This window comes from Lolium perenne, chromosome 3 (genome assembly GCF_019359855.2).
Source record: "Lolium perenne isolate Kyuss_39 chromosome 3, Kyuss_2.0, whole genome shotgun sequence".
Classification (NCBI taxonomy): Eukaryota; Viridiplantae; Streptophyta; class Magnoliopsida; order Poales; family Poaceae; genus Lolium; species Lolium perenne.
In genome coordinates, this window is record NC_067246.2 from 56,313,923 (window position 1) to 56,340,785 (window position 26,863).

At 46.5% G+C, this 26,863-nt stretch overlaps 2 protein-coding genes across 3 annotated transcripts; both read right to left on the reverse strand.

The window, feature by feature from the left end:
* Positions 1-213: 213 nt before the first annotated feature.
* Positions 214-4,589, reverse strand: LOC127341189 (uncharacterized). Its single transcript, XM_051366975.1, has 5 exons — positions 4,450-4,589; positions 4,086-4,312; positions 1,563-1,653; positions 647-713; positions 214-544 (listed from the first exon to the last, which is right to left on the reverse strand). Exons 1-5 carry the CDS (start codon positions 4,575-4,577, stop codon positions 491-493), a joined length of 567 nt encoding a protein of 188 aa, XP_051222935.1. The 5' UTR covers positions 4,578-4,589; the 3' UTR covers positions 214-490.
* Positions 4,590-9,588: 4,999 nt separating this feature from the next.
* Positions 9,589-13,979, reverse strand: LOC127341186 (phospholipase D alpha 1). 2 transcript variants are annotated; one of them, XM_051366973.2, is made up of 4 exons: positions 13,826-13,979; positions 13,323-13,472; positions 10,678-12,574; positions 9,589-10,251 (listed from the first exon to the last, which is right to left on the reverse strand). In XM_051366973.2, exons 2-4 carry the CDS (start codon positions 13,425-13,427, stop codon positions 9,818-9,820), a joined length of 2,436 nt encoding a protein of 811 aa, XP_051222933.1. In that variant the 5' UTR covers positions 13,428-13,472; positions 13,826-13,979; the 3' UTR covers positions 9,589-9,817. The 2 variants fall into 2 exon arrangements, with proteins under 2 accessions (XP_051222933.1, XP_051222934.1); XM_051366974.2 differs by having other exon boundaries at positions 13,323-13,468; positions 13,826-13,953.
* Positions 13,980-26,863: the final 12,884 nt, after the last annotated feature.

Genomic DNA, 26,863 nt, shown 5'->3' on the forward strand with positions numbered 1-26,863 from the left:
GTTGTCTAGCATCCTTACATTCATACATGTCTTCTTCGTGTGATCAACAGCAAATAGTGAACTCCCCTGTCAATTGGAACATAAAGCAGGAAAGCTCGTCCAGTGCAAGAATGAAAAAGGATCAAAATTCAGCAGTTCAACAGGTTATATTAGCCGGCAAGACATCGTGACTGACATAATGGTTTAACCAGGAAGAATCAACAGCATCAGACATCAGTGTCAAAAGCTAACTTCTTCTCAATCAATACATATGACATTTATGTCCACAAGTCAGTGTCATGCATCTTTCTCTCCTGTTGCTTTCTTTGACAAGTTCGACAAAGTGATTAAATCTTGACCGTTCTTTCTATCAACACAACCATCACAGTCCACAGCATTTGTATTTAGCCAGCATACAGGCCCCCATTCACAAAAAAAACAAGATGACAGGCCACACCCTCGTTACCTCATCAAACCTAAACCTATGTTATTCTTGCGGAATGCATTCACGCTAGTCATAAAGCCCCTCTTGTTCCCAGATGTCCACGAGGAAATCAACCATCTCCTGCAAATTCACCATCTAGGTTTAACCACATGCCTCAAATAGAATGGTAAATTGAAGTGCTTTTATTTTTTTTTAGATCAACTGAACTGCTTTAGATCTTACATGTAAAGGGATAGGTTGAGGAAATGGTTTGTTTGATCCAAGCAAACTCTCGTATGCTGCATTCCAACTGCATAAATAAGTAGTTTGGGTGAGCATGAAGATCGTATATATAATGTTCTTGGGTTAAATAGAATGCATCCCCTTGAAAAAATAGAGCAAAAAGGAACTAGAGTAAGCATCCCCTTTTTTTGCATCTAAGTATATCTAACTGGTTATTCAGTGTCTTTTCTGAAATATTAATAGTTACCAGTTTACCACTTGCCATTGATTGATGCTAGATACTTCGTTTTTTGTTTGTTTACTCCAGAATTACACTAACCCCAGAGACAGAAACCAAGCTTCTTTTTCATATCAAAGATCTATTATACATAGTGAAAAAATCAGACATCATGAAGATATAAAGCATTAATGTGATTTAGAACTTCAGACACATATATGATTTTAGGAAGGAAGAGAATCAAGATTAAGAATGGCAGTGTTCTGGTACCAGAAAAGTATAGGATGGAACGATAAATATAAGTGGTAATCTATATAACTGAGCACATTAGAAAAGGAAGGAGAAATGAAACCCAATAAGGGCAGCAGAAATGTATAGGATGGGACGATAAATATAAGTGGTAATCTATATAACTGAGCACATTACAAAAGGAAGGAGAAATGAAACCCAATAAGGGCGGTACTGTACAAATCACCTAGATTGGACAAGGTGCTTACAACATCTTAGATTGAGCTAACTCGCTAAAAGATAAGGTGTGAATAAGCATCAACTAAGCACAATGTTAGGAAGGATACAAAGAAACTGTCGTCCAGACCAGAGTCTGAAAAAATGCTGTATAGGCATATTATCCAGCTGAACTATGGAAAACTTTTTGTCTACCCCCTTTTCCACATATTGATGGGACATTCCATTTCATACCTTAATACTGGTTCCTGGATCTGCTTCACCACAGGTTGCTGCCTTACATGATCAGTCCACTCATCCCTAGTTTGTTTCCAAAGAGAAAAACCTGCAACGATAATTCTATCAAGTCAGATTACCATGTCAACTAAAGACTCTTCACAAGCAGACATGTGACGGCGACGTTAATCCTTAACACATCAATGGTAATTGGATTTCTATTCCCCCCATGTTATTCAGCAATAAAATCCTAATATAGTTTGGCAATAGTTTGCCTGCACAAATTCACTTGTCAAATTTTTAGTAGCACAATTTGCAAATGAAGTATGCATTCAAAGTTCCCAAATACATTCTCTGTTGAAACTTGATTTCCCTGCAACTAAACCAGTCAGTGTGAGCTCAAAGGTCCTGACTGAACTCCTGCTTAGAATCACAACAATTCTCACATATCCATGCAACTAAACAAAACGGTGTGAACATATTCAGCAAGAAAATCATAATATACTTCAGCAGTAGTTTGCCTTCACAAATTCGTCACGGTCCGAGTTTAGTAGCAAAAACATGCAGGATGTCACACAAAATAAGGCAGTGCATCACTTTGATGCAGAGGCTGGGGCGAGGCTCCCATTTCGGAAAAAACTAACTTTCATGCACGGGCAACTAGTCGTCAAAACTACTTTCCAACTTATAGTCACGACAATTGAGACAAAATTAGTAAACAAATAGCATTGATCTTGATAAAAGCCAATAGGTAACTGAGTTCCGAATAAGATTTGAGAGGCCAGCATGGTTGGACGTGAACCACGCGTGCGATTACTGATTAGACCAAGAATTTTATCTTTCTACCACGATATCAAGGTAAGGTTAATATATTTCAGAGCTGAATCATAACGTATTGATAAATTAGAACCGAACTGAACAAAATGCAGATTTCCATAACCAATATGACTAAAGGTGTGCAGCGCCCAAAGACATGAGTTTCTATCAAAACCGGAGCCGATGTTGCTAAATGTGTCTTGAGAACGGGTACATGTAGCGAAAATGTTCCTGCTATGCACAATTGCACCCCCAACTTTAGAGAAATCTAAGACATCCTTTTATGGACAGAGGTAGCAGCACAATTTGCAACATGTCACGCAAATGAAGTATGAATTCAAAGTTCCTGGATACATTCTCTGTTGAAACATGGTATCCTTGCAACTAAACCGATCAGTGTGAACACAAAGTTCCTGACTGAACTCCTGCTTAGAATCACCACAATTCTCACACATCCATGCAAATAACTAAGCAGTGTGAACACACTCAGCAAGAAAATCATAATATACAGCTGAAGTACATTATGTGTTTTCTCCAAAAAGGTCATAATATACTTCAGTATAGTAGCATGGTTTTTGAGTCGCTGTATAGCCGCTGAATAGTCGCCGAGTCGTTTTCCAAAAATCACGGCGACTCGCGACTATACAGCGACTTATGGCGACTATACAGCGACTTTGGTCGACTATACACTGAGTCGCAGCCTCGGCGACTTGACTTGACTCGGCGACTCAAAAACCATGAGCAGTAGTTTGCCTTCACATATTTGTTACGGTCCGAGTTTACTAGCAAAACATGCACGATGGCATGCACAAAAAAAGGTACGAAGTCAACTACTCGCATTAAGTGATTTCCCCCACAGCTAATCCAAACAGTGTGAAACTCAATGTTCCTAACCAACTTTTATGCACATTTGGCTTAGAGTCAAGAAAATTAAGACATAATTAGTAAACAAGCAGCATTGATCTTGATAAAAGTCAACAGGTAACTGACTACCGAATAAGATCCGAGAGGACAGCACTGTTGGGCGTGAACCAAGCGACTTATGGCGATTATACAGCGACTTTGGTCGACTATACACTGAGTCGCAGCCTCGGCGAGTGGACTTGACTCGGCGACTCAAAAACCATGAGCAGTAGCTTGCCTTCACATATCCGTTACGGTCCGAGTTTACTAGCAAAACATGCACGATGTCACACAAAAAACGGCATGAACTCAACTACTCGCATGAAGTGCTTTCCCCACAACTAATCCAAACAGTGTGAACTCAATGTTGCTAACCAACTTTCATGCACATTTGGCTTAGAGTCAAGAAAATTGAGACATAATTAGTAAACGAGTAGCATTGATCTTGATAAAAGCCAACAGGTAACTGACTACCGAATAAGATCCGAGAGGCCAGCATGGTTGGACGTGAACCACGCGTGTGATTACTGATTAGAGCAGGATTTTATCTTTCTACCACGATATCAAGCTAAGGCTGATACTTTTCAGAGTTGAAATCATAACGTATTTATAAACTAGAACTGAACTGAACTAAACTAAATGCAGATTTCCATAAGCAATATGACTAAAGGTGAGCAGCGCCCAAAGACGGGAGATCCTATCAAAATCGAAGCTGATGTTGTTGCTAAAGGAAAGGTGTCTGGAGAATGCTTACATGTAAAGCGAAAACAATCCTGCTATCCATTAACGTCAACATACTAGCTCAAGAGAGAAATTACTTACCATGATTGGCAGACTCGTGGGTGTTATGACTGCTCCCGACCCCATGCTGATCGAGGTCCCAGGAGGACGGGTGGACGGTCGAAACCCGCAGATCCGCGGGGTCAACCTCGATGGTGGTGGTGCTCCAGAACTCTTCCCCGACCGTGGGGTTGTGGGCATGCGCCATGAGGCTCCTGGAGAGGTCGCCGACGTGTCTCACGGCGTCCTGACAGCATCCAAAACAGCCTCTGCTCTGTTTGAACGTGTGGACAATTAGCACAGAAATCACTCACGGGAGCGAGAGCAAGAAAGGGGGGAGAAAAGATGGCAGAGGCAAGAGGGGCGAGAAGAAAAAGAAGGGCATGGGCATGCGAAGCGAGCCCACCCGGAGCAGATGAAGATGCAGGCGGAGGAGAGCATCCGCGGGATGGCGCGCCAGTCCCACCGCTCCCCCAGGTCGACGTCCCAGTCGCCCACCCTCCCCGCCGATCCGCCGCCGCGCGCCGCCGCCATGCGCACGCCTGCGTCGCGATGGAGGAATCGGGAGTGACGGCAATGGGAACGGAATCGGCGGATCGGGTCCGACCGCGGCGATTTATGAGGGATGGGATGGGATGGGATTGGGCGATTTGGGATAAGGAGGAGGAGGGTGGTGGGGGAGGTTGACGAAGATTGCACGGATGGATGATGATGCGATCCGTGTCCGTCGACAGTGCGTTGCGAACTGGCTGTGCTTTGTGGTGTGCCCCTCGGTGGTAGCTTTGGGGCAGAAGATGACAATGGCACGTCGCGCTCTCCCTCCGCATGGGTCGTCGTCCCGTCTCTTCCGCCCATTGGACCGACTTGCCTCTCGCACGGACCGTCTGCTACGCGATTTTCGTACTGCCGGTACACCTTTTTCTTCCATTTTTAAGCAAACTCAATCATAGCTGGTTTTATTAGCTGCAAACCAAGATTAGATAATCCACAATAATGCTCAAACTAAAGCTAGTACTATAGCACATTAATAATGTTCCTACTCCCTCTGATCTTATTTAATCAGCGTGACACATACACATACCTAGGCTACTAGTTCTTCACAGCTCGCGTCAATTAATTCAGACCGGAGGGAGTATTATAAATTTTTTTTTAAAGAATGCTCCTTCCGCGGTCACCTCACCGGCAATTCCTTCCACATTTGGCGGCACAATAGCTCCGCCGGAGTGGCTGGAGCAGCTGTGTGATTCCAAACCCTCAGAACTGCCCTCTACTAGCGGATGCCTCGTTTTGGGCTACCCACGCTGCTTCACGAGCGACGGTCTCGGCGCTTCGTCTAGCCTTAAGCTCGAGCAGACTTTGTCGCTTGGTCGCCATGAGGAGGCGTCCAGACTCCTCGTCGCCACTTGCTCAATAGAAATGTCGGTGATGCATTGGAGGATGGCTGCATTAACCTCCTCGTGGTTATGGGTGGCGTCCTGCATCTACCGTAGGTACTTGAAGGAGGCGGAGATGGCCTAGTTCTCCTTCTCCACCATCCTGGGCCTGTTGTTCCATTCCTTGTTAGCTTGCTCCTCGCGTTCAGCGTCGGTGTCGAACTGCGCATCGATCGACGCAAACTCCACCATGTCCTTGAATTCGGGCTCGAGCTGCGGAAGACAGCTTTAAGGAATGCGACCGAAGATGGTCTAATATTTAATTATAGCCCCACGTATTTCATGCAATACTAATTGCTAGGGAGGTGTTGCGAAATGAATGACGTTCAATGTACTGAAAAAGATACAAAACGAATGGCAACTTCTTCTTTCTTTTTGCCATAATTATGACAACTTCTTCTCGACCACTTTTTTGGAGAGAGGCCAAAACAAAGACGTTTTAGCGATCATTGTTGCCTCAATTTCTTCTTGGCCCACAAGTCTACGAAGCTAGGTGAACGTATGTACGCTAGGAACATCTCCCGTCTTTCGAAATGTCCCCAAAAAAGGATTTAGGATGCATTGGACGTTTGACCGTCTCTAGCCACGCGTCAAATAACTTTTTTCGGTCCGACACGGTTTAATACGGTGTTCGGTGTCTCAAGCATATCCCCACTACAGAGAAGACACTTCAGAAGCATTGAACTAGACGAAAACCCACGCCGCGAGTGGCGGGCCCAATTCATCAGCCACGCAGAGAACCGAAGTGCTGCAGCTTTGCCTTAATGGCGACGACGGTTTCTAGGACGGTGCGGGCGAGACATCCCATCGGCGCTACGCCACCTCCACGTGTCACCTCCGTTCACATTCCCACGCGGGTTCGTGCGCCTTCTCCACTTCTTCCCGCGCTTTCTCCCCACCTCTCCTCGCGCCACCAACGGCTATAGAAGGCCGCCTCCGCTCGCTATCTCCACCACAGCCACCGGCAACCCATCCCTCCGCCTCCACGACACATGCCTCGCCGCTTAGCCACCACGTACGCAATGATGAACCGCACCGCCGGTGGTCAGGCTCCTCCACCTCCACCGGTCGACATGTTCGAGTTCGACTATGCCGACAACGAGGACGACGTATCGAGGAGGACCTGGAGCTCGCGGTGATGGATGCTCAGGTCATGCCTGACACGCTGCAGGAGGCGGCGGCTCACAAGGCCTTCGACCTACAGCAGCAGCGGCGGTAGGCAGAGGCCGCGAAGGAGGAGGTGGATGACGACTCCGACCTCGATGGCTGCTGGAAAACGGATGTCCCCAAAACCAGTAACTCCTCGCGTCGTCCCCGAAACGCTCAATTCAACCTTTTTTAACACCGTTTAAGGGGCGCGACTAGAACTGCTCTAAGAAGATGGACACCGTCGACCAACGTGTTGGCGCTTCGCTGGCTGCACACCTAGCCCGAGAATAGGTTGGAGCCTATCACTAGTACGGGATCTTTTTTTCGTGTGTGGTATGAAATAGCGGTGATGCCTAATAATTTTGATCCCTCGTGGTCTGATCAGTCCCTTATGTTGTCACAACGTACACGGTAATGCTTTATGGACGGTATCAAAAGGTTAAGGGGGCACGAGTACTCGAAATATGTCGTGGGAATAAGTCATCACCCAGGCGTATTTATTGAAAAATGAAAAACGTTAGGGACAAAGGGATATAACTTTTTTGTTTTTTGTTTTTTAGGCAGATAAGTATACTGTCGGTTGATTTCTCAAAAATTAAGGGCTAAACTGCAAAGATGTGAGGACCTTTTTTTTTGAAATGTAAGATGTGAGAACTTAGATCTGCCCGGTTGGACGACGACCAAATTTCGGTAAAAAATTAGGCCAACGGATGGCTGCCCTACGTGACTATACTTGCAGTGTAGAATGTTACACCATCACGGAGGACGAGACAGCGTGTTGACGGTTAATAGAAAAGGTGACCCAAAAAATTGCATAGCACACCATATCGGTGTGATATTTTTCATGACAAGCTTTAAACCGATCTCAGCATTAGGGCTTGCATGCGTTTGACAATTATGTATTGTTTGTTGATTTGGGTTGCTCATCAAGCATATCGCTCGATGAAGGTAATGTCAAGACAGAAGGTTATAAACCACTCCGGTGTCTCTTCGCCGAGCGATGTGGGACTAAAACGCGGAGTGGCACCGGATCCGCGTCGAGTGTAACCCGGTATGGGCCTTGCTAAGGAAGGCCGTTATAGAAAGGAAGAGAAATGGTAAGCGACAGGCAGCCCGTTACGGCCCGTACTGGACGCTCGGCTGAGCAATAATCAACGGGCTGTTCTTAAAAAGGCTTAAACAACCGTGAGCCCGTGGTGGATGGAAGCTTGCTTACCTTTCTTCTCTGGTACAACCATAAACAAAACTTAACCTGACGAAACATTAGTGAAAAAGCTTGAAAACCGATAATTTTCGAAAAAACCAAAAAAACTTCGCTCAAATCTCCGGGTCACTGCTGATGGTGGATCCATAGCGTGCACAGGGTAGAAAAACCACTTGGACACTAAATTTATACTCGTTTATTTGAACAGGGAGAGCAGGTAGTATGACATTAACAATTTAACTGAACAGTAGTACAAACATCAGAAAAGGTGTCAAATATCCAAGTCTTCATCTTACATAGGTTCGTGGCAACACAGCAAATCCTACTAGTTCTACCGTGTGTTCTCAAACCCTGCACAGCGCTGGCATATTTGCTGCAAAATCAAAAAAGTTAGGGACAAAGGGATATAACCTTTTTTGTTTTTTAAGTGGAGAAGTATATTTGTGGGTTCATTTCTCAAAAATTAAGGAGCTGAACTGCAAAGATGTGCCAACGGAAACCTTGTTACGACTTCTCCTTCCTCTAAATGATAAGGTTCAATGGACTTCTCGCGACGTCGGGGGCGGTTCGATCTGAACACTTCACCGGACCATTCAATCGGTAGGAGCGACGGGCGGTGTGTACAAAGGGCAGGAACGTAGTCAACGCGAGCTGATGACTCGCGCTTACTAGGCATTCCTCGTTGAAGACCAACAATTGCAATGATCTATTCCCATCACGATGAAATTTCTCAAGATTACCCGGGCCTATCGGCCAAGGCTATATACTCGTTGAATACATTAGTGTAGCGCGCGTGCGGCCCAGAACATCTAAGAGCATCACAGACCTGTTATTGCCTCAAACTTCCGTCACCTAAACGGTGATAGTCCCTCTAAGAAACTAGCCCTACAAAGTTATTGCTGCAAAATCAAAAAAGTTAGGGACAAAGGGATATAACCTCTTTTGTTTTTTAAGTGGAGAAGTACATTTGTGGGTTCATTTCTCAAAAATTAAGAAGCTGAACTGCAAAGATGTGCCAACTTAGATCTGCCCTACGTGACTACTTGCAGTGCAAAGTTAGACCACCACGGAGGGAGGAGACAGAGTGTTGAGAGAAAGAATGAACCGCCAAAAAATTGCTTGGCACACCATATCGGTGTGACATTTTCATGACAAGCTTTATACCGAACTCGGCATTGGGCTTGCATGCGTTTAACAATTATGTATCGTTTGTTGTTTTGAGTTGCTCATCAAGCATATCGCTCGATGCTTACATGGTGAAGAAAGACGCTTATAAACCGCTACGATTTCTCATGGCCGAGCGATGTGGGACTAATAATGCGGAGTGGCATCGACTCCCCGTTGAGGGTAACCCGGTACGGGCCTTGCTAAGGAAGGCCGTTATAGAAAAGCAATAGGCAGCCCGCCCCGGCCCGTACTGGACGCTCGGCGGACCAATAATTGACGGGCTGTTCTTAAAAAAGGAATAAACAACCGTGAGCCCGTGGTGGATGGAAGCCTGCTTGCCTTTTTGTTTTCTCTGGTATACAACCATAACTTCGAAAACATAACGTAACCTGACGAAACTTTAGTGAAACATCTTGAAATCCGATAGTTTTCGAAAAATCTAAAAAGCTTTGCTCAAATCTCCGGGTCACTGCTGACGGTGGATCCATAGCACGCAGGGTAGAAAAACCAGTTGACCACTAAATTTATACTCGTTTATTTGAACAGGTCGCAGGTAGAATGACATTAACAATTTTAACTGAACAGTAGTACAAACATCAGAAAAGGTGTCAAATATCCAAGTCTTCATCTTACATAGGTTCGTGGCAACACAGCAAATCCTACTAGTTCTACCGTGTGTTCTCAAACCCTGCACAGCGCACGCGCTTATTACTTTCCCATTACTATAACAACCTCCTATCTTCTGAAACATGTTCTGAATAACCAAAACCAACAAACTGAACATGACAATCCAGATGAGAAGCGCTGTGGGCTGTGGCAGCCTATGTGGTGAGGATTGGGGGAAGGTAGTCTGACTTGGCGCCGAGGATGCGGGCACGGGTGTCGGGGAAGAACTCCATGCCCGGCAGCTCCGTCACTGCGCCCTCGCTGGTGACGCCGATGGGGTAGCTCAGGAGGTGGCCGGGGAGGTCCTGCTCCAGGTCGTCGCTGGAGTATATGTCCCAGTACTTCTCCGCGATCTTATTCACCTTCTGGATGCACTCGGGGCTCTCCGGGTGCTGGAACAAGTCGTCCAGCATTCCCAGGTGCTCGTACCACAGCGCCATCCGGAAGCCGTGGATCTGGCCGCGGGCAGGCTGCCTGGTTGCCAGGTGGTACGGCTGGAAGGCACCCATGGCGATCTCGGAGTCACGGGCGCCGTCCATCGACCTCTGGTTGATGTTGGCAGACCCGATGATGATGTACTCGTCATCAACTGAAAATACAAGGAAGTGAAGTTACTAGCTTGACCAATGACTGGATTAACAACCACAAAAGGGAACAATACAATCAGTTGTACAATCAATCATTAACAAAACCACCGACAGTTTATATCGATCCCATTTTAAGAAATGAATCAAGAGAAAGCAAAACAGTCGTAATAAACTATATGAGTGTACTTACAGATATTTGTTTCTTTCTGATTTTAAATAAATCGATTGTATCTGATCTTTAATGGAAGGATCCTGGCTCAGAGTCTCTATCAGTGTATTGAATGAATAAACTGTATAGATGAACAGATGCAAATACTAAACAATGCACTGCTCAAAACATGCTTTGGAGAACAAAATCATGCGATCCATTCAAAACCTTGATACAAGAATATAATGCAGCAGAAGGATTAAACAGAATGAAGGAGTACCTATCATCATTTTGGTATGAACGTAGATCATGAACCTCCTAGCCTCATGAGCACGGATGTAATCAGTGTCAGGTTCTGGCTGCTCCTGAGGTTCATATTCCCCTTCCTGCTTCACCTCACGGTTACCCAAGCAGAAGAAAGTGAGGTAATCCTTGGGGTTTGCTTCAATTCCCTTTGCTTGGAGAGCCTGTGTGATGTCGGTGTACATCATCTCCATCGTTCTCCTCTGCCAGTCCAGAATTGCCTGTACAGATGCGCTCTCTGGCATACCCTCAGGCCACATTGGCACCACCACATAAACAGTAAACGGTTCCCCAGCTTCAATCTTACTGACAATCTTCAGCGAAAGCTCCTTAGGGATCACATGCAGAGCACCAATATCTTCAGGCTTGATATCATCAGCTTTCCAGCCATAGGAACTTCCAAGGAAGTATTGGTTCTCAATGTAGATGAAGTTCTTTGCCCGCCGGATGGCATTTATGTATGCATCCTGGATGCTCCTGTCAATGATTTGATCCTTTCCACTTACAAGCCCAGCTCTTGCAGCATCCTCAGGAGCATCAGGGAAGCCAAATGCAGCACCACCATCAATAGATCTGAAGAGCTGAACATTCCATCCATCTCTGTCCTCTGGGAACATGACGGGAGAAGGGGGGATAATTATGTCAGCAAGATCCCTGATCTGCACGAGAATATCCTTGCCACCCTGCTTTCTCCATCTCTGCTCGAAATTGTATAGAACATCCCAAGCAATTGGCCCTTCCAGCCGCGAATGAATATCATGCCATGGCTCTCTCGGTCCACCCTTGGTGATGGATGCAGTCGCAAAGTTTGGCTGGTGGAAGTCATCATGGTGGACAGTGTCAAGTGTCCTAAACAAGGAATGGTACTGAGTGTCATATCTTCCGTCGCAGAGGTCAATGCCACCAACAAAGCTGACTATCCTCCTTTGCTCAGAGCCCTGGTTTGGCATTTCACTGTCAACAACCACTATCTTCTGATGGTGAGTGAACATAGTTGAGATCTGCAGATCCTGAACAATGCTGCCTGAATCATCAGGGTTACGAGGGCACAGAACGCAGTTCACCTCGGTGTCCCTGAAGAAATTTGCAGTGTCCTCATCATGGGTGGCCATCAAGCCATCTCTCTTGAGCAAGCCAACTGAGGTCCTATCATCCCACACTAGCATAAGGACCCGCACACCCTCGCTAGCCTTCCTCTTGAGCAACTCCCCGAGGGTGACATCTCCTCCAGGTTTCGGGCGATTGGTGTCCCTAATCAAGGTGATTGTAGTGTTCACAGACCAGCCGGTGATGTAGATCAGATGCTGAGCATTGGTAATGGCATCAAAGATATCCTCCCAGCATCTGTGAGGCTCATAGTTCTTACCATCCGCAAGCGGAATCTTGGGAATGAAGTTGTCCGGGACATGAGCATCCTGGTACAGCCTAACATTACACCCTTGCCTCTGCGAGAAGAAGGTGTAAGGAACACCGGGGTACTTGGCACTCCGGACACCTCTGGCCCAATTGCGGTCCTTGGTGGCCTCAAAGAACTGAAGCTTCACGTGGATCTTGCTCTCACCGATAGGCTGCCGATCGGTGTCGCAGACCTCAAGCCACCTATCGATCTCCTCACCACCCAGAAGCTCGCTGACAGGTAGGTACGCCCTCCCAATGAGGGCCGCCCCGATAGCGTTGTCGGCCTTGACGGTGAAGATGACATCGGCAGCAAGGTGCGCACAGTAGATGTGGAATGACTCGTACCAGCGAGGGCTCACTGGCTCGTTAGCCAACATCCTGGTACGGCCAACGCGAGCCTTCTCCAGGTCAATGGTGGCGTATAGCTTGGAGGCGCCTTTGCCGACACCGACAGTGTCTTCGAGGCCCTCCACGATCTGTCAAGATAAGCTCGACGCGTCAGAAAAACGAAGAGTAGTATTGTATACATGGTTACAAAACAAAGATTGCATACATCAGACCGTGGATTCAGACCAGCAGTTCAGTCAATGAATAAGCAGCATGATCAGGCAAACCTTTAAATACAGTAGGCACAGGGCATGAGCAAACTTTAGCAGTTACGCTGGACAAAAAAAATGCAGCAACTCTTTTATATTTCCAGGGGTACCATCTAACTGTTTCTACTTTATAGTAGTCCGCAGATTTTAAACCGAAGATGTTCTTACCGCAGATGTACAAGTAGTATTCTGTTTACTGTAGATGTCAAGATAAGCTCGACGTGTGAGAACAGAAAGAGGCATATTGTGGGCATGGTTTAGAGAGCACACATTACATACTGCAAACCGCGGGTTCAGACCAGCAGTTGAGTCAATGAATATGCGATCATGATCAGTCCAGCCTTTGGATTAGTGGAGGACTGTCAACCGTGCTAGGCACACATGGCATGATCAAACTTCAGCAGTTACGCTGGATATAAAAGATATGCAGAGATTCTCGTTCTTATATCCTCAGCGTTTTTTTACCACTAATGCTTATCAGAAATTTTACCATTTGCTACTAATACTTATGACGGTTTTACCGTTGATGCAAACCAGTACACCAGGTTAGGCGGTGTTAGGCTGGACCGATCTGGCAGGGAAAGAGAATCGGAAAACAAGGAGAAATGGAGTGTAACTGTAGCCGTACCTTTCGGAGGAACTTCGGGGCGGCGGCGCTGGCACGGCCGGTGGAGAGCGCCTGGGCCTCGAAGATGGTGACGTGGAGGTTGCCATGGAGCAAGATCTGAGCCATGGCGGCCGCGCGCGCTCCCGCGAGCTAGCTGCTCAGTCAACCTGCCTGCACAACACAAGTAGTAGGGAGCTTTAGCTACACACGGAAAGGGGACAAGGAAAGCGCGCGAATCAAGGCCACCGGCGGACCGAGAGCGCGCGAGCGGAAGCAACACCGCAGCCGCGCTGGCTAGGCAGGCACTAGGCCGCCATAGCCGCCGCCGGCCGCCAGCAGCAGCAGAGAGAGAGCAGCAGCAACGATAGGGGGCAGAAACGCGCGCACCGACAGGACAGCCGACAGCAGCAAGCAAGAAACTCAACCGGCGGATCTGGCCGGCAGTAGCGCCGAGCTAAAGCGGCGAGCGAGCGAGCGAGCGAGAGGGAGAGGGTGGCCGGAGCCGGGGATGGGGATGGGCTCACCAGTTACGACCACCGCCCGGCGAGGAGTCTGGTACTCTGGAGAGGGGAGACGAACGGGAGGGGAGATCCGATCCGATCCCGATCGAGCGGTGATATACTACTGGAGCTGTAGAGTCTTTACAGGACAGGACGGCGAGTTTTCTACTTAGCCGATTGTTTAGCGGCCCCCACCCACGCGGTGTGCACGTCACGGGGGAAGCGGCAGCGATCGGGGCTTCCCGGTTTCCGCGGCTACGCGTCGTCACCGCGGATCTCGAGAAGGAAAACTTGGTTGAATTAAGAATGGGATTGGGATTGGACCTAGCAAAGCTATCCGGAAAGGAAGTGCGTCGCCACCATGGAGTTAATCCCATGGCACCACGTCCCCATCCAATCATGCATCTAAATTGCAAAAAAACTTCTATACAACATACCTACGGGTTGTATCTACAATTCTAAAAAAAAATGCAGTTCACAATCCATCTACAGGCAGAGGAAAATAAAAGATAAATTCTACCGTGAATAGTGTGAACATAATTTCACATATTTGCACCTAAGATTTGTCTTTTCTTTTTCTCTAAGTGTATCTCGAATTTGAAGCTGCAGATGTTAAAGGTTGCATATATAAGACATATGTTTGTTGTCAATCTTTTTTACTCCCTCCGATCTGAAAAAACTATCGGAGATGCGATTTTGCAAGCACACTCTCAAAGTTTACTTTACTCAACCCGCACTCCCTAGCAACTTAGAGTAGAATATTTAAACATATTTTGTATGTTCAAAAAGATTGATCTCAAAGATCCTGTATAAAGCCAGATCCTATCCAAGTTGCCCCCGTGCAACTTGTAAGGGTTCGGTTCTCTTCTCAATCCGATCACTTATGATTTATGAGGTTTTTATATGGCCCAATATTATTTAGAGGAGTACTATTTGCACTTTTAAATTTAGCTATTTCTGCAGCTGAATTCTTATATCTAACTCTTTTAAACTTAAATTCGTCTCAATCTTGAAACAAATTCACACATATTTGATTCAAACTAAAATGTTGACTAACGGAGGAAAGATCCCTCTCTTGGCTATACGTTGTCAGGTAGGATGAGACTCTTCCAGCGGATGGACGCTAGGATGATAACCCAGTTTAAAGTTCGCCCCTCCCTGCGAAATTACTGTGAGATGGGAATTCGAACCCGGGCGGGCTGGCTACGCACTCGCTTGCCTTGCCACTAAGCTGGAACTCAACTAGTATGTAAACTTTACTAAAAATATTGGAAAACGTACATTACCTTAAGTCTAACTTAAGGATCTTCATCGCTGGTTGAGAAGTTCTCGGCTAAAGACCTCGCCACAGAGTCATCGCTATTGTTGGAGCTGAGGTTGATGACCGGCGCACCGGAGGGGCAGGCTCATCGGTCTTCCTCGCCTTGTAGCGCTCGAAGACAAGGCGCTCTTGCTCAATGCGCTCCGGATACTTGCGGTGGAGCTCCTCCATATACAATTATACATCTCGTCGGACCGCTCCACCTCGAGGCGCTCACGAGCCTCCCCCGTCCCCTCCCCGCGCCTCGGGGTGGCCGACCACGTGGCAGCCGCTGAATGAAATATCCTCCGACGGCACCTTCCCAAACTTGAAATTAAGCTTCGCATTGGCTCCATGGAGGCGTACCGCCAAGGTATCGTAGGCCTTCGCCGTCTGCGCTGCCAAACGGAACATGCCGAGCCAGTGACACTCGTGGGTGTTGCAGTCGGTGATTTCCGCTACTCATGTCCCCCACGTGTGCTAGCGCACGCCATGGTACTTCCGCGTCGACAGCTGCGGAAGGTCGTGATAGCGCGAGCCTGATGTGCTACCGTGGGACCGTGATGGGGATGCTGCGGTGACACAGCGTACCACTGCATGGTGTAGTACACAAGTCGTTGATATAACACAAGTGAAACACCGTTCCACTCATATTATATCCCTCAGAGTGGTACAACAGAAACATATGCAAGTCCAAGGCATGTCTATATAAGGATACACGAACTGCTTATAGAAGATCAACACAGCCTCCTACTTTACAATGAGGTAAAACTTCAAATAAATTCCAGAAGAACAACTCGTAGACTAATTCATTGCTAACTTCTAGTTCTAGAGATACTTGGCTTGCTATAGAACTCTAGCTAATTATGTGCTAGGATTAGGGAAATGTTCTCTTTTATTACTAGTCTGAGTTTCCACTCTAGCTGATGCAGAAGTTGACTCCATTGAGTTCTTAGATTGGATTTTTCATCTTGTTGCAGTTGACTCCTTTGTCTTCGAGTTCCACGGTAGTTTCTCCTTTGGTGCCTCGATCTAAGAAGGGGGTTCAAATGGGAGGTAATGAGTACGAGAGTACTCAGCAAGTTCATAATAGGAAATAGGTGTATCATGCACTAGCTACAACCACGGACCAGAAAGTCCTAGGCAAATGCAAGTTTTCGTAAATATTTCATCAAAAGGTTTATTTTATTCTAAAAGCTATGCTCGTCAGTTTTCACAGGTTAACTACAACTTTATGGAGTTCCTTTCCTGCCGCGTTCCTAGTTCCCTTCCCGGATGGCGCAGGTGGAGCCGGTACTTCCTCTTGTCGGCGCCCCCTTCTCCCGGATGGCCGTGGGGGCAGCAACCCGGCCTTCTCACTAGATTATGATGACGGTGCGTGAGGAACCTCCCGGTTCCTTTTAAATTGATTTCCAATTTTTTTATTGTTTTTATTCAAATATCCTTTTCTTTTAAATGTGCTGACATGTTGGGTCCAATTCGCCTTAGAAAAATTTGGCCACGTCAGCCTTACAGGTGGCCCCTGACTGTCAGAATATATGTCCATTCGTGCTTAGTGTTTTTTGAGAGAATCGACGAAAAATGTGGTGTTTTTTTATCGCTAAACATAAACTGTTACCAAAATGAAATTAGACTGGAATATGGTGGTCTTATGCTAACAACTCTAAAAAAAATGACATCAAAGTTGCCACCAGAGACTGAAGGTTATGATTTGGAATAGAAAGAATGTGCTTTTAGCATTTTGTTATCCAAGTGTTGTTATAATATTTCTATTTCTTTTGAGCATATGTATCTACCAATTTTCCAAAGTCACATCTCAGTTCTACTAGCAAACGCTGTCATTTCAACCGAATGCTTATGTTTAAAAAATTTCAACCGAATACAAGGATGATGACTAACGTTCTGTATCACTTTCCGGTAGCAATTGTAACCATAGGTGCACGCTTTCAGTACAAATCTATAATATCTAAATTGGAGCAACCCACTAAGGATATTCTCTCAACATGCAAGACCTCCACATCACTTAGTATGCCACGTCAGTTTCTTCCGGTTTGTTCCGGCGTTTCAATCACGTCAGTAGCTTCATTTGGTTGCCAGTCGTTCCCTCCCGTATTCATTAAGTTTTCTTTGGGCTTTCCGAAGCACACAACTTTTTTATTTGTAAAGAAACAATCACCATACAGCCCATCACGTTTGTTCGGGCAGCTCCAGCGGCGCGACGCAAACGGACGCTGAGCGACCGTTTTCGTCCGCCGTGACCGGAAATGCGTCTGGGGCCTGCTCCAGCGGCGCGACGCAAAGTGACTGAGCCGTCCGCGGAGACGCAAACCTGGCCCAAATATGCGCCAGGTTTGTGTCTCCGCGGACGCTCGGCGGTCGCTTGGAGCGTCCTCCATTTCTTACCCGGTCCCGCATGTCAGGGATAGCGAAATCGATCGCTTCGATTTACTTCTTGTTCCCCTTCTTTCCTGCCCTAGCGCCGCCCCCACCCCTAGCGCCGCCGTCCGGCCGTAGCGTCGCAGTAGTCGTTGTCGGCTCCGTTCTTGCCTCGGGGGAGAGCAGGAGGGAAGAACTGTCATTCTTGAAGTTGTCATATCTCAAGATTTATGGATTTGATATTCATTTTTTGGCATGGTAGGTTCCAACAATGACATCAATGAGATCAATGGAAATGCATATGACAAGCCATATTATCTTGCTGATGGCATCTACCCTGACTGAGCCACATTGGTGAAGACTGTCCGTAATCCAAACTCCGAGAAGACGAGGAGGTTTGCCAAGATGCAAGAGGCTTGCAAGATGTGGAGCGCGAATTTGGTGTGCTCCAAGCTCGGTGGGCAATTGTCCGTCACCCGGCAAGAACATGGTCGCTGAAGACCATGCATGAGGTGATGACATGCTGCGTGATCATGCACAACATGATCGTTGAGAACGAGCGTCCTGATGGCCGCAATGAAAACCAATGGGATTTCCAAGGTGAGCTGGTTGCGCCACTTCCTGGAGCTTCATCTTGGCAGGACTATCTACATAGGAATGTAGAAGTCACTGACGAGAACGTCTCCAAACAGCTGCAAACGGATCTGATTGAGCATCAGTGGACATTGGCTGGCCATAAAGATCATGCCTAGAGAAATACTATCTTATTTTCATGTCGACTTTTAAATGTAATAACTATGATTTTGTTGATTTCCTTATTTTGTTGTTTGGAAACTTCATAAATTGATGCAAACGCGAAAATGCGTCGGCCCGCTGGAGCCACCCCTAGGTGCAAACGAACGCGCGGACCAAAATGGTCTGTCGAGCGTCCGCCGCGCGACGCAAACGGACATTTCGAACGTCCGAAATGCGGCCCGCCGCTGGAGATGCCCTTCCAGCCCATATGGACAGCCCATCATTGTTCTCCATCGACACTCCGGACACCGACTGCAGTGACGCTTCGTTGACGCTTTGACGCTTCCTTTCCACCATCAATCTACCTTATTCTCTTCCCCTCCCCCACGATCTATGCACAAACTAACTGCAAAAGAAACTGATGGAATTCGCGCGGATTCGCCCCTCTTTAAAATACTTACATCTGTCCCTGAAATTATCTGCCAATGATCCCCCCTCCCCCTTCCATCTACTCCCAAGCCCCGACACCATGAGAAGCAATTGGTGCCACGCTGCTCCTCTTGGAATTTGGGTGTTCATTTTATTAGGCAGCCCTTTTTTAATCTATGATATGCCAGGTTATTGTCCGTCGTCGCTCTCCGTTTGTTCAGAAGGTTATCGTCTGTCATCGCCCTGGCCTCAGCCAATCCATCAAACGTCTATCAATCAGGGTCGTGCTCTGGTAAAGAATACATGTATATGGCCTCAGTCTCAACAACATGTTCCTCTCTTTCTTTTCCCCAATCGCTACTTATCTCACAGGGGAATTGATATCCTCTATGTTTTCTCAATTAATTTCATGTCTGTAGAGCAAAAAAATATTGAACTGGTAACATGCTTTTGACTGTGTTCCTTATGCATGCTACATACGGATGGCGTTTGGGGATAGGGAGCAATGCAACATGACGTGCTTCCACTTAGGATAAATGGCAGTTCATCATTCTTATGAATTTAGAAATATGTTATTGTACATTTTATTCTTACTGAAGATTAGCCAGGTAAGTTTTTTGAATGGGGAAGATTAGCCAGCTAATCACTCAAATGTACTAACCATCTAAAAATGAAGAAATTTCAGAACGTAATAATATCTACTTTTTTATATTAATATATTTGTAGCTGGATGTTGCTTCATATGAAATGTTCTTTTTGTCTTCACATCGTTCATATTTGGTATTTGGCTTTTTTTTTCATAGGTTTATGCGGGGAGTACATTATCCGCTTACGATTCTGCGGTTTGCAAAGATGGATGATCCTGAAAGTTCTGAAAATCATTTGAGTCATCATGGTAGGCATTCACCATTTGGTGTTGCCGTGAGAGAAGAACTACACATAGCTCAGGGATGATCCTCACAGGCACAAGCCTCAAAATTACCATCAGGCTTCTGTAGACAATCGATGAGAACTTCACCAGGTGCATTTCTTATCCCATCCACACAAAAACCTTTTAGTCTCACCTTCGCGCAATTGATGTTCGGTTTATTTATTGTGCATCCATATCAGTTTTCTTCATGGCTTACTTTTTCTCTGTGGATAACAATGTGTGAAATTCTCTGAGTACGTTCATTACAGTTAATTGCAAGTAGTCTAAACGGGGATATCAGGGAATAGTTATCCTATTTTGCTAGAGGAATGCTCATCTGATTTCCCATTTGTCAGTTAGGAATTGACCTCTCTCAGTTGGAAAGAATATATTCACTAATATTAAATACTCATCTATCATGTCAATTCTTTTTATTTTTCTTAATCAATTCCAAGGATCAAGGCTATTCTAATTCATTTAATTATTTGTTCAATTTGCAAGTCGTCCGAGTTGCTGTCCGTGCTCTATTTTTCAGCTTTGAAGATACTAATTATTCGATTAGTGAAAACAAAAGGATACAACTTCTTTGTTTTCATATTTGCAACTGCAGTTTCCTATCTTATATTAATTTTTGCATCTTAATGGTACTTAATTGCCTTACACCGTTTCAATCAAAACAAGGGCAAACGTACAAGAAATTTATGCTTCTCCCTTCTTCCTTGTGCCACAGTTATGCGATATTATAATATTACATAATTTTATTCCTTCGCATAAAATAGCTGATGATGCATCTTTTTTTTGCTTAAACGTGATGAAATTGATTCTTACAAACTTTTATAGGAACTGTCTTCCATTTTTTTAGAAGATTGAGGCATGTTCGATGAGAAAAGGACATTATCTCAAAAACGAATGCTAGAGAACCAGACTGTCCAAGATGCATTACCAGCAAAAACTGAAATAGGAAGGTATTCATCATGTCTGTCCGTATGTACACTGAATGTATAAGGCAATGTACAGAAGAGCTACTTTGCAGTATCCAAATTTATTTCAAGTTCTCCTACGTACGACATGAGGTTGTTCGTCCTCCTTAATACAAAGGCAGAGGAAAGCCTGATATCTTCTTAACTGCCATTTTCCATTTCACGTTCCTTTTCAATGAAATTTGATATATCGATCTGATCTTTTATATGGAGTGGTCTTTTCACATGCTTTAGTCACCATTCTCTACATTGTGACTTTCTTTTCAGGATTTAGTTATAATGCTCTCTATATGCTGAAGTTTATTTAACCATGTACCACAGCTTACAATTTCAACTTCTACAATTTCCGCAGCAACGCGCGGGGAATCATCTAGTAAATACAAACAGACGGGTCTCCTTCATGATGTCGTGTTCAGATATTTATTGGAACAGCTGCATTATGTAGGAGTACTAATTTATGTCGAGCTTGCTTATCTCTTTTGACAGGAAAAGAATGATTCAGTAGTACGTATTATTTTTTTGTAAAGGTGTTCGCTCGATTTTAGGAATAAAGTTGCAACATGTGTTACAAATGGTCCACACAAATACACAATCATGTACAGTACGACTAATATTCTTTAGATAAAGAATCATGTACAGTACAACTAATATTCTTTAGATAAAGAATCGTGTACAATACAACTGATCGCTATCCAAAGTTCCAAACGCATGAATCTCTTTTTTAGGCTACCGCTTGATTCCTGGCCTCCTGTCCTGGGAATCCTCGTGACATTTCTTGATACCAAACCGCCCAAGGTATCGGCCAGTTCTAGGGGTGGGCATTCGGTCATGACCGAAAATTCGGTTTTTGTATTTCGGTCTATTTCAAATTCGGTCAGAAAAAAATGAAGATCGAAAATACTCGTTACTTTTACTACCCGACAAATTCGGGTACCCTGTAATTCGGGTCCGGGTTCGGTCATGACCAAATAGTGTGGCTGATGTTGTCAACGCAAAACTTAGACATTATTTAGTAAAAGGTTGGCAACATTTAAGATGTTTTTTGGATGTTTTTTCATTACATATATTATTATCAATTGGCACGAATAAATATTCAACAATCTAAATAAAAATGTAAGAGCATCTCCAGCCGCGTCCCCCAAAGCGTCCCCCCAAAGCGATTTGGGGCGCGCCGGACAGAAAATGCATTCCAGCCGCGTCTCCCAAAGCCCTTTTTTGTCCGGCGCGCCCCCATTCGGTGTCCGGCGCCCCGAGCCCGTCCCCGTCCCACAGGGGACGCACCGGGGACGCCGGACACAACGAAAAGCGAGACGGGGAGTGGCAGGGCCGACTCGTCAGCGGCACAATAAATTTTTAACCTAACCGTCGCCTACCTCGCGACGAAAGTTATTGGCGGTGCGCAGTTCCCGCAGCGACGCAGCGACGGTGCAGCTCCCGCAGCGACGCGTCCCGTCGCGCCTAGCTCTGCGTGCCGGCGTTAATGCGCGCCACCGCTCCCCGCCTCCCTCCGGCCTATAAAAGGGCCGCCTCTCATCGTCCCTCTCACACACAAACCCTAGCGCCTCTCTCCCAAACCCTAGCCGCCACCATCTCAACAAGACTCGACGCTATGTCCGGTAGAGGCGGAGGCCGACCTCGCGGCTGTGGTCGTGGTCGTGGTCGTGGCCGCGGCAGAGCTGAACGCTCGCCGTCGCCTTCCACGCCGCCGGCTTCATCATCGTCGGAGATGGACGTGGAGCCGGACGTGCGGTTCGAGTTCGTCCTCGTCCTCAAGGGCGACCCGCGCGGCATCCAGAGGCTGCCGGACTCCTTCGCCGACTACGTCGCCGGCGATGATCGCCCGCGCACGATGCATCTGCGGGAGGCTGCGTGCAGCTACTACCGGTGGATCGTCGACGTGATCTACGACGCGCGCGGCAAGATGTACCTCAACATCGGCTGGGAGAAGTTCGCGCGGCACCACAGCCTCCAAGCCGGCTTCATCCTCCTGTTCTCCTACTTCGGCGATAGGGACATGAGCGTCAAGGTCTTCGACGACACGCGGTGCCGCCGGGACTACCAGGGCGACAGCACCGACGAGGAGGACGACTAGTGTTATTTCTTCGCAGCGAATACGTGCACGGAGGTCTCTGTCTATTCTTCCTCGGTAGAACCAACAAGGGCACCGTCACCAGCTGGATTTTCCAGTTTAGGTGACTGGGTGTGCCCTTGAGTGTTCTTTCTTAGCAGCGAACACAGGAAACCTTCGATGCACGGCCAAGTTAGGTTTAGTTTCTTTGCAAAATTTTATATTTGTGTCAACGACGGTTCAAACTATGTATTAGTTTGTGGAAAACCACGTTCCCAATTATGTTTTTCGTGTAAACCACGTTCCAAATTATGTATTAGTTTGTGGAAATTGAAATAAAAAAGCCAAAAAAAAAGTATTTTAAATGTTTGGGGGCGGCGTTTGGGGGACGCGGCTGGGGAGCGACGTCCCCCAAAGGCGGCACGAACAAAACTCGTCCCCCAAACGCTCAATCCGGCGCGGTTTGGGGGACGGTTTGGGGGACGCGGCTGGAGATGCTCTAACAATGCTAGAGAAGTTTATGAACATTCAAGAATATCACATCTCACGCATATCAAAAAATCTAAAGATTGATTGAGACAGTCTTACGTAAAATTCGGTCAGTTCGGTCTATTCGGTTACTCAGAACAAAATGACCGAATTGACCAAACTTAATTCGGTCTATAAAATTTTCTACCCGATATTTTATCGGTCATTTCGGTCTCGGGTCTTTTCGGTTTCGGTCTTCCGTCATCGGTTTTTTTGCCCACCGTGAGCCAGTTCAGTGTGCGACGACGACCTCGGAGGCGAGCGAAGGCAACCCCAGAACCGGTACCATGAGGATCCCAGCGAATCCGCCGAAATCCGCACGATATCGATTTTAGGAGACGCACCACCAAGCGCCTCGTACACGCCGAAGCATGCACGCGATGCGGGTGGAATCATTCACGAGAGGTAACATTACAACAGGGTTACAATAGAGCCCACAAGAAACATATATATTATCGGCTACGGTTCCTCGCTCCGGTTAATATTGAAGTAGCGCACCCCTGCCATGATATGCCATGCTAATAAACCTTTAACTTTGCCGGTAGAAATGTAACTCCAACCTAATTTGTTTGTCCGGGGTTCCGACTCCGATTAAACTGGGTAAGTTGCATAGCATCATAATTGCCATGTCATGCATGTCATGCATAACATCTTGCTCATGCTGGTTCTTCTTTATCCGTAGTAGTAAGACTTGCATCCGTTGTTTGTCCAGCATTTGCTTCTTCCCGGATAGGATCGCGAAGTGGTGTGGTGAGATACGGCGAGTTCTCCGGATGTTCCTCGGCAAGCTTTAACAGGCAAGCATTTCCCCTATACTCCTGCCCCTGCAGAAGTCGCTCACCTATTTTATTTTGCCTTCTCCCTCATGCTATCCTTAAGTTGCGTTCTTGTCACGTGTCCCTTCCACTTGTTACCTCAAGCAACCCATATTGCCACCACCAACCACCAACCACCTACAGCTATTATTTGGTTATCGGGTCTGCCTTGCGAGTCGTAGTGCATGCTAGTGCTGTTTATATCTCGTTACCGTTACCGCTATCTTATCGGATTATCTGTTGGGGAACATGACACATGGTTTATGGTTATATTTGTTGAGGGTATCATGGTTACTTGTTAATAATTGTTAAGCGGAGGCATCGGTGGGTCAGCTGATCGTTTTGTGATGGCTCACTTGTGTTTCTTTAAAGCTTAGGACCCCGAGTTCTTGTTATCTGTTCCGAGACTGAGCGCTCTAACCACACGTGGGTATGCTTCTGGGTCTCCCCTTGACCACTGCCGGAATCTACAGCTTTGTCCAGTGGCCACAACTAGTTCGTAATGTTTTACCATTTGTTGTTTGCGTGCATGCCAGCCTGTTACTTCTTTACTTTGGGAAGCCCCTGGGTGCCTTGTATCCCTTGTTTCTGGTATGCACGTATAGGTGCGGCACGAGCGTTTATCGCGTGCTGAAGCGGGTCATTCGCCCCAGTGTGTGTTTTGACCCTCGGAAGTCGTGGTCGCAAACAGCTAGGTCCGTCTCGGAGATACGGCCGGACTTCGATTCGGGTTCAACTTGGTTAGGTGGCTTCCTGGACATTGTTGTCGTGAAGGAGAGTGCGAGTCGTGATATCCACCTGTCGCAAGTGGGTTGATCGTGCGTGTGGGCACATTTGGGCACCCTATGAGGTTAAATCTTATCGATAAGCCGCGTCCGCGGTTATGGACGACTTGGAGCTGTATGACTCGACCATAGACAACTTACACCTGATGTTCATTGATAATAACTTGCGTAGTAAGTTAGCAAAACTTCAATAAAACCTGGGTAAAACTTGTCAACCGTGTGAGTGCCCTTGTAAGTACCTCCTTGCGAGGGGGGAACGCATCGGCTGTGTTATGTTTGCAGAGTATAGAACTGTTAGTTATGCGCTCTCTCACTTTCTCTAATAGACGACTGTTGTAGAGTGTCTCTATAGGTTTTTAGTGCTTGCGCGCTGCCGCTTAACCCCACCATATTGCATATGACGTTCCTCTTGCGTCCTCTAAGTCCCCTGCGTGCCTCAAGTACAAAGGACGACTGGTTGACGAATGCTTATACGTCTTGAAGTCTTGTTAAGTACGAACCCGTACTTATTGCTGCTTCTACGGGATATAACCGGGCAGGTATGAAGATATGTTCGATGAAGACGACGCTAGCAAGGTTACCCTTCCGGCTTGGCCTGGGCAGGGTTATGGACGCCACTGGTTATCTTCAGGACTCTTAGTCCAAATTTGTATCTTGTCCGTATTCGGATGTATTTGATCTTCTGTATGATTTGGATCTTTGTATGTATCTATTTGTATCTTGACTCGTTGGAGTCGTTGTTGTAATATATCTGTTTCTTGTGGGCTCTATTGTAATCTTGTTGTGATGTTACCGCTCGTGATTGATTCCACCCGCATCGCGTGCATGCTTCGGCGTGTACGAGGCGCTTGGTGGTGCGTCTCCTAAAATCGATATCGTGCGGATTTCGGCGGATTCGCTGGGATCCTCATGGTACCGGTTTTGGGGCGTCACAAGTTGGGCATTGACTTGGCCGGCTTCGAGAAGGCGAACGTGTGGTGCGGTGGCCGGTGATCCGTGGACGTGCCGACGTCGTGGGGATCCGGGCGAAGCTGGCCGCGTCCGCCTCGCGTGGGCGGGCCCGACGGACCGGCCAATGACTGCCCACCTGCGGCCACGCCCCTGCACGCAAGCTGTTCGACCGGATGTCCCGCCCGGGTACAAGGTCACGCACATCCCGTGCCGACGCCAGGTCAGACGTTCCCGGCTGTCCACCTCAACACTCACCCCACCTGCTGTCATCTTCAGTCGTGGGTTTTCATATTTAGCTCAGTGGTCGGGTGTCTCACTAGACACGAATCAGCGTGCGCCACCTTATAGAGAGGTTGCGGAGATGCCCTTCTGTCCTGACATGTCAAGAACTAGCACCAGCCGTAAAAACAGTTTAGTTGCCAAATACTTCAAGAACGGAATTCAGTCCGCCACGCACGATTAATCCTCTTGGAGCTGTCTGCCCAGTTGGTCCATGTGTGATCAGCAGCTTTTCATTGGATAAAACTTAGTTTACTGACATACTAAAGCATGTTCAGGCTCCAAGTAGACTTCGCTTTTGTTCTGTCATACAGCTGAATCGCGGTGCGCCACCTGGCTAGGCTGCGGAAATGTTGCTTTCTTGATGATATGCAAAGAACTAGCACCAGCTCTAGAAATAGTTTGGTTGTCAAATATCTTCTTGGACCCGTGTGGCCTAGTATGGGACTTTTCATAAAACTTATTTTACTTTTTTTTTGCGAATTATCAAACTTATTTTGCTGATGTAGTAAACATGTTCACGCTCCAGGTAGACTTCTTTTGTTTTGTCATACTGTTTGGCGATTCCAAACCTAAATCGGTTCTCACTCGGGAATTGACGGTGTGATTTTGCGACCTATGTAAAACCAGCAAACTTTGTCAACTTGCTCATGTATACTTTTGAACTCGGAATACAAATATTTAGTGCAAAGGAGAGTGAAAAGCAAGCTCAAGAGCTGGGTTGGAATTCTAAGTGCTCAGTTGGTTATGTGTCAGCATCGTTATTTAATTTCTTGTTCAATTTCCATCTAACTGATTTCCCCAGTTTTGTGACAGGGGGACAGATGTTCTTATCTCGCCATCAGCTTTACTACTCATACCATTTCATTTGCAGATGAGAATGCAGGTGCTACTCATACTCTTCTT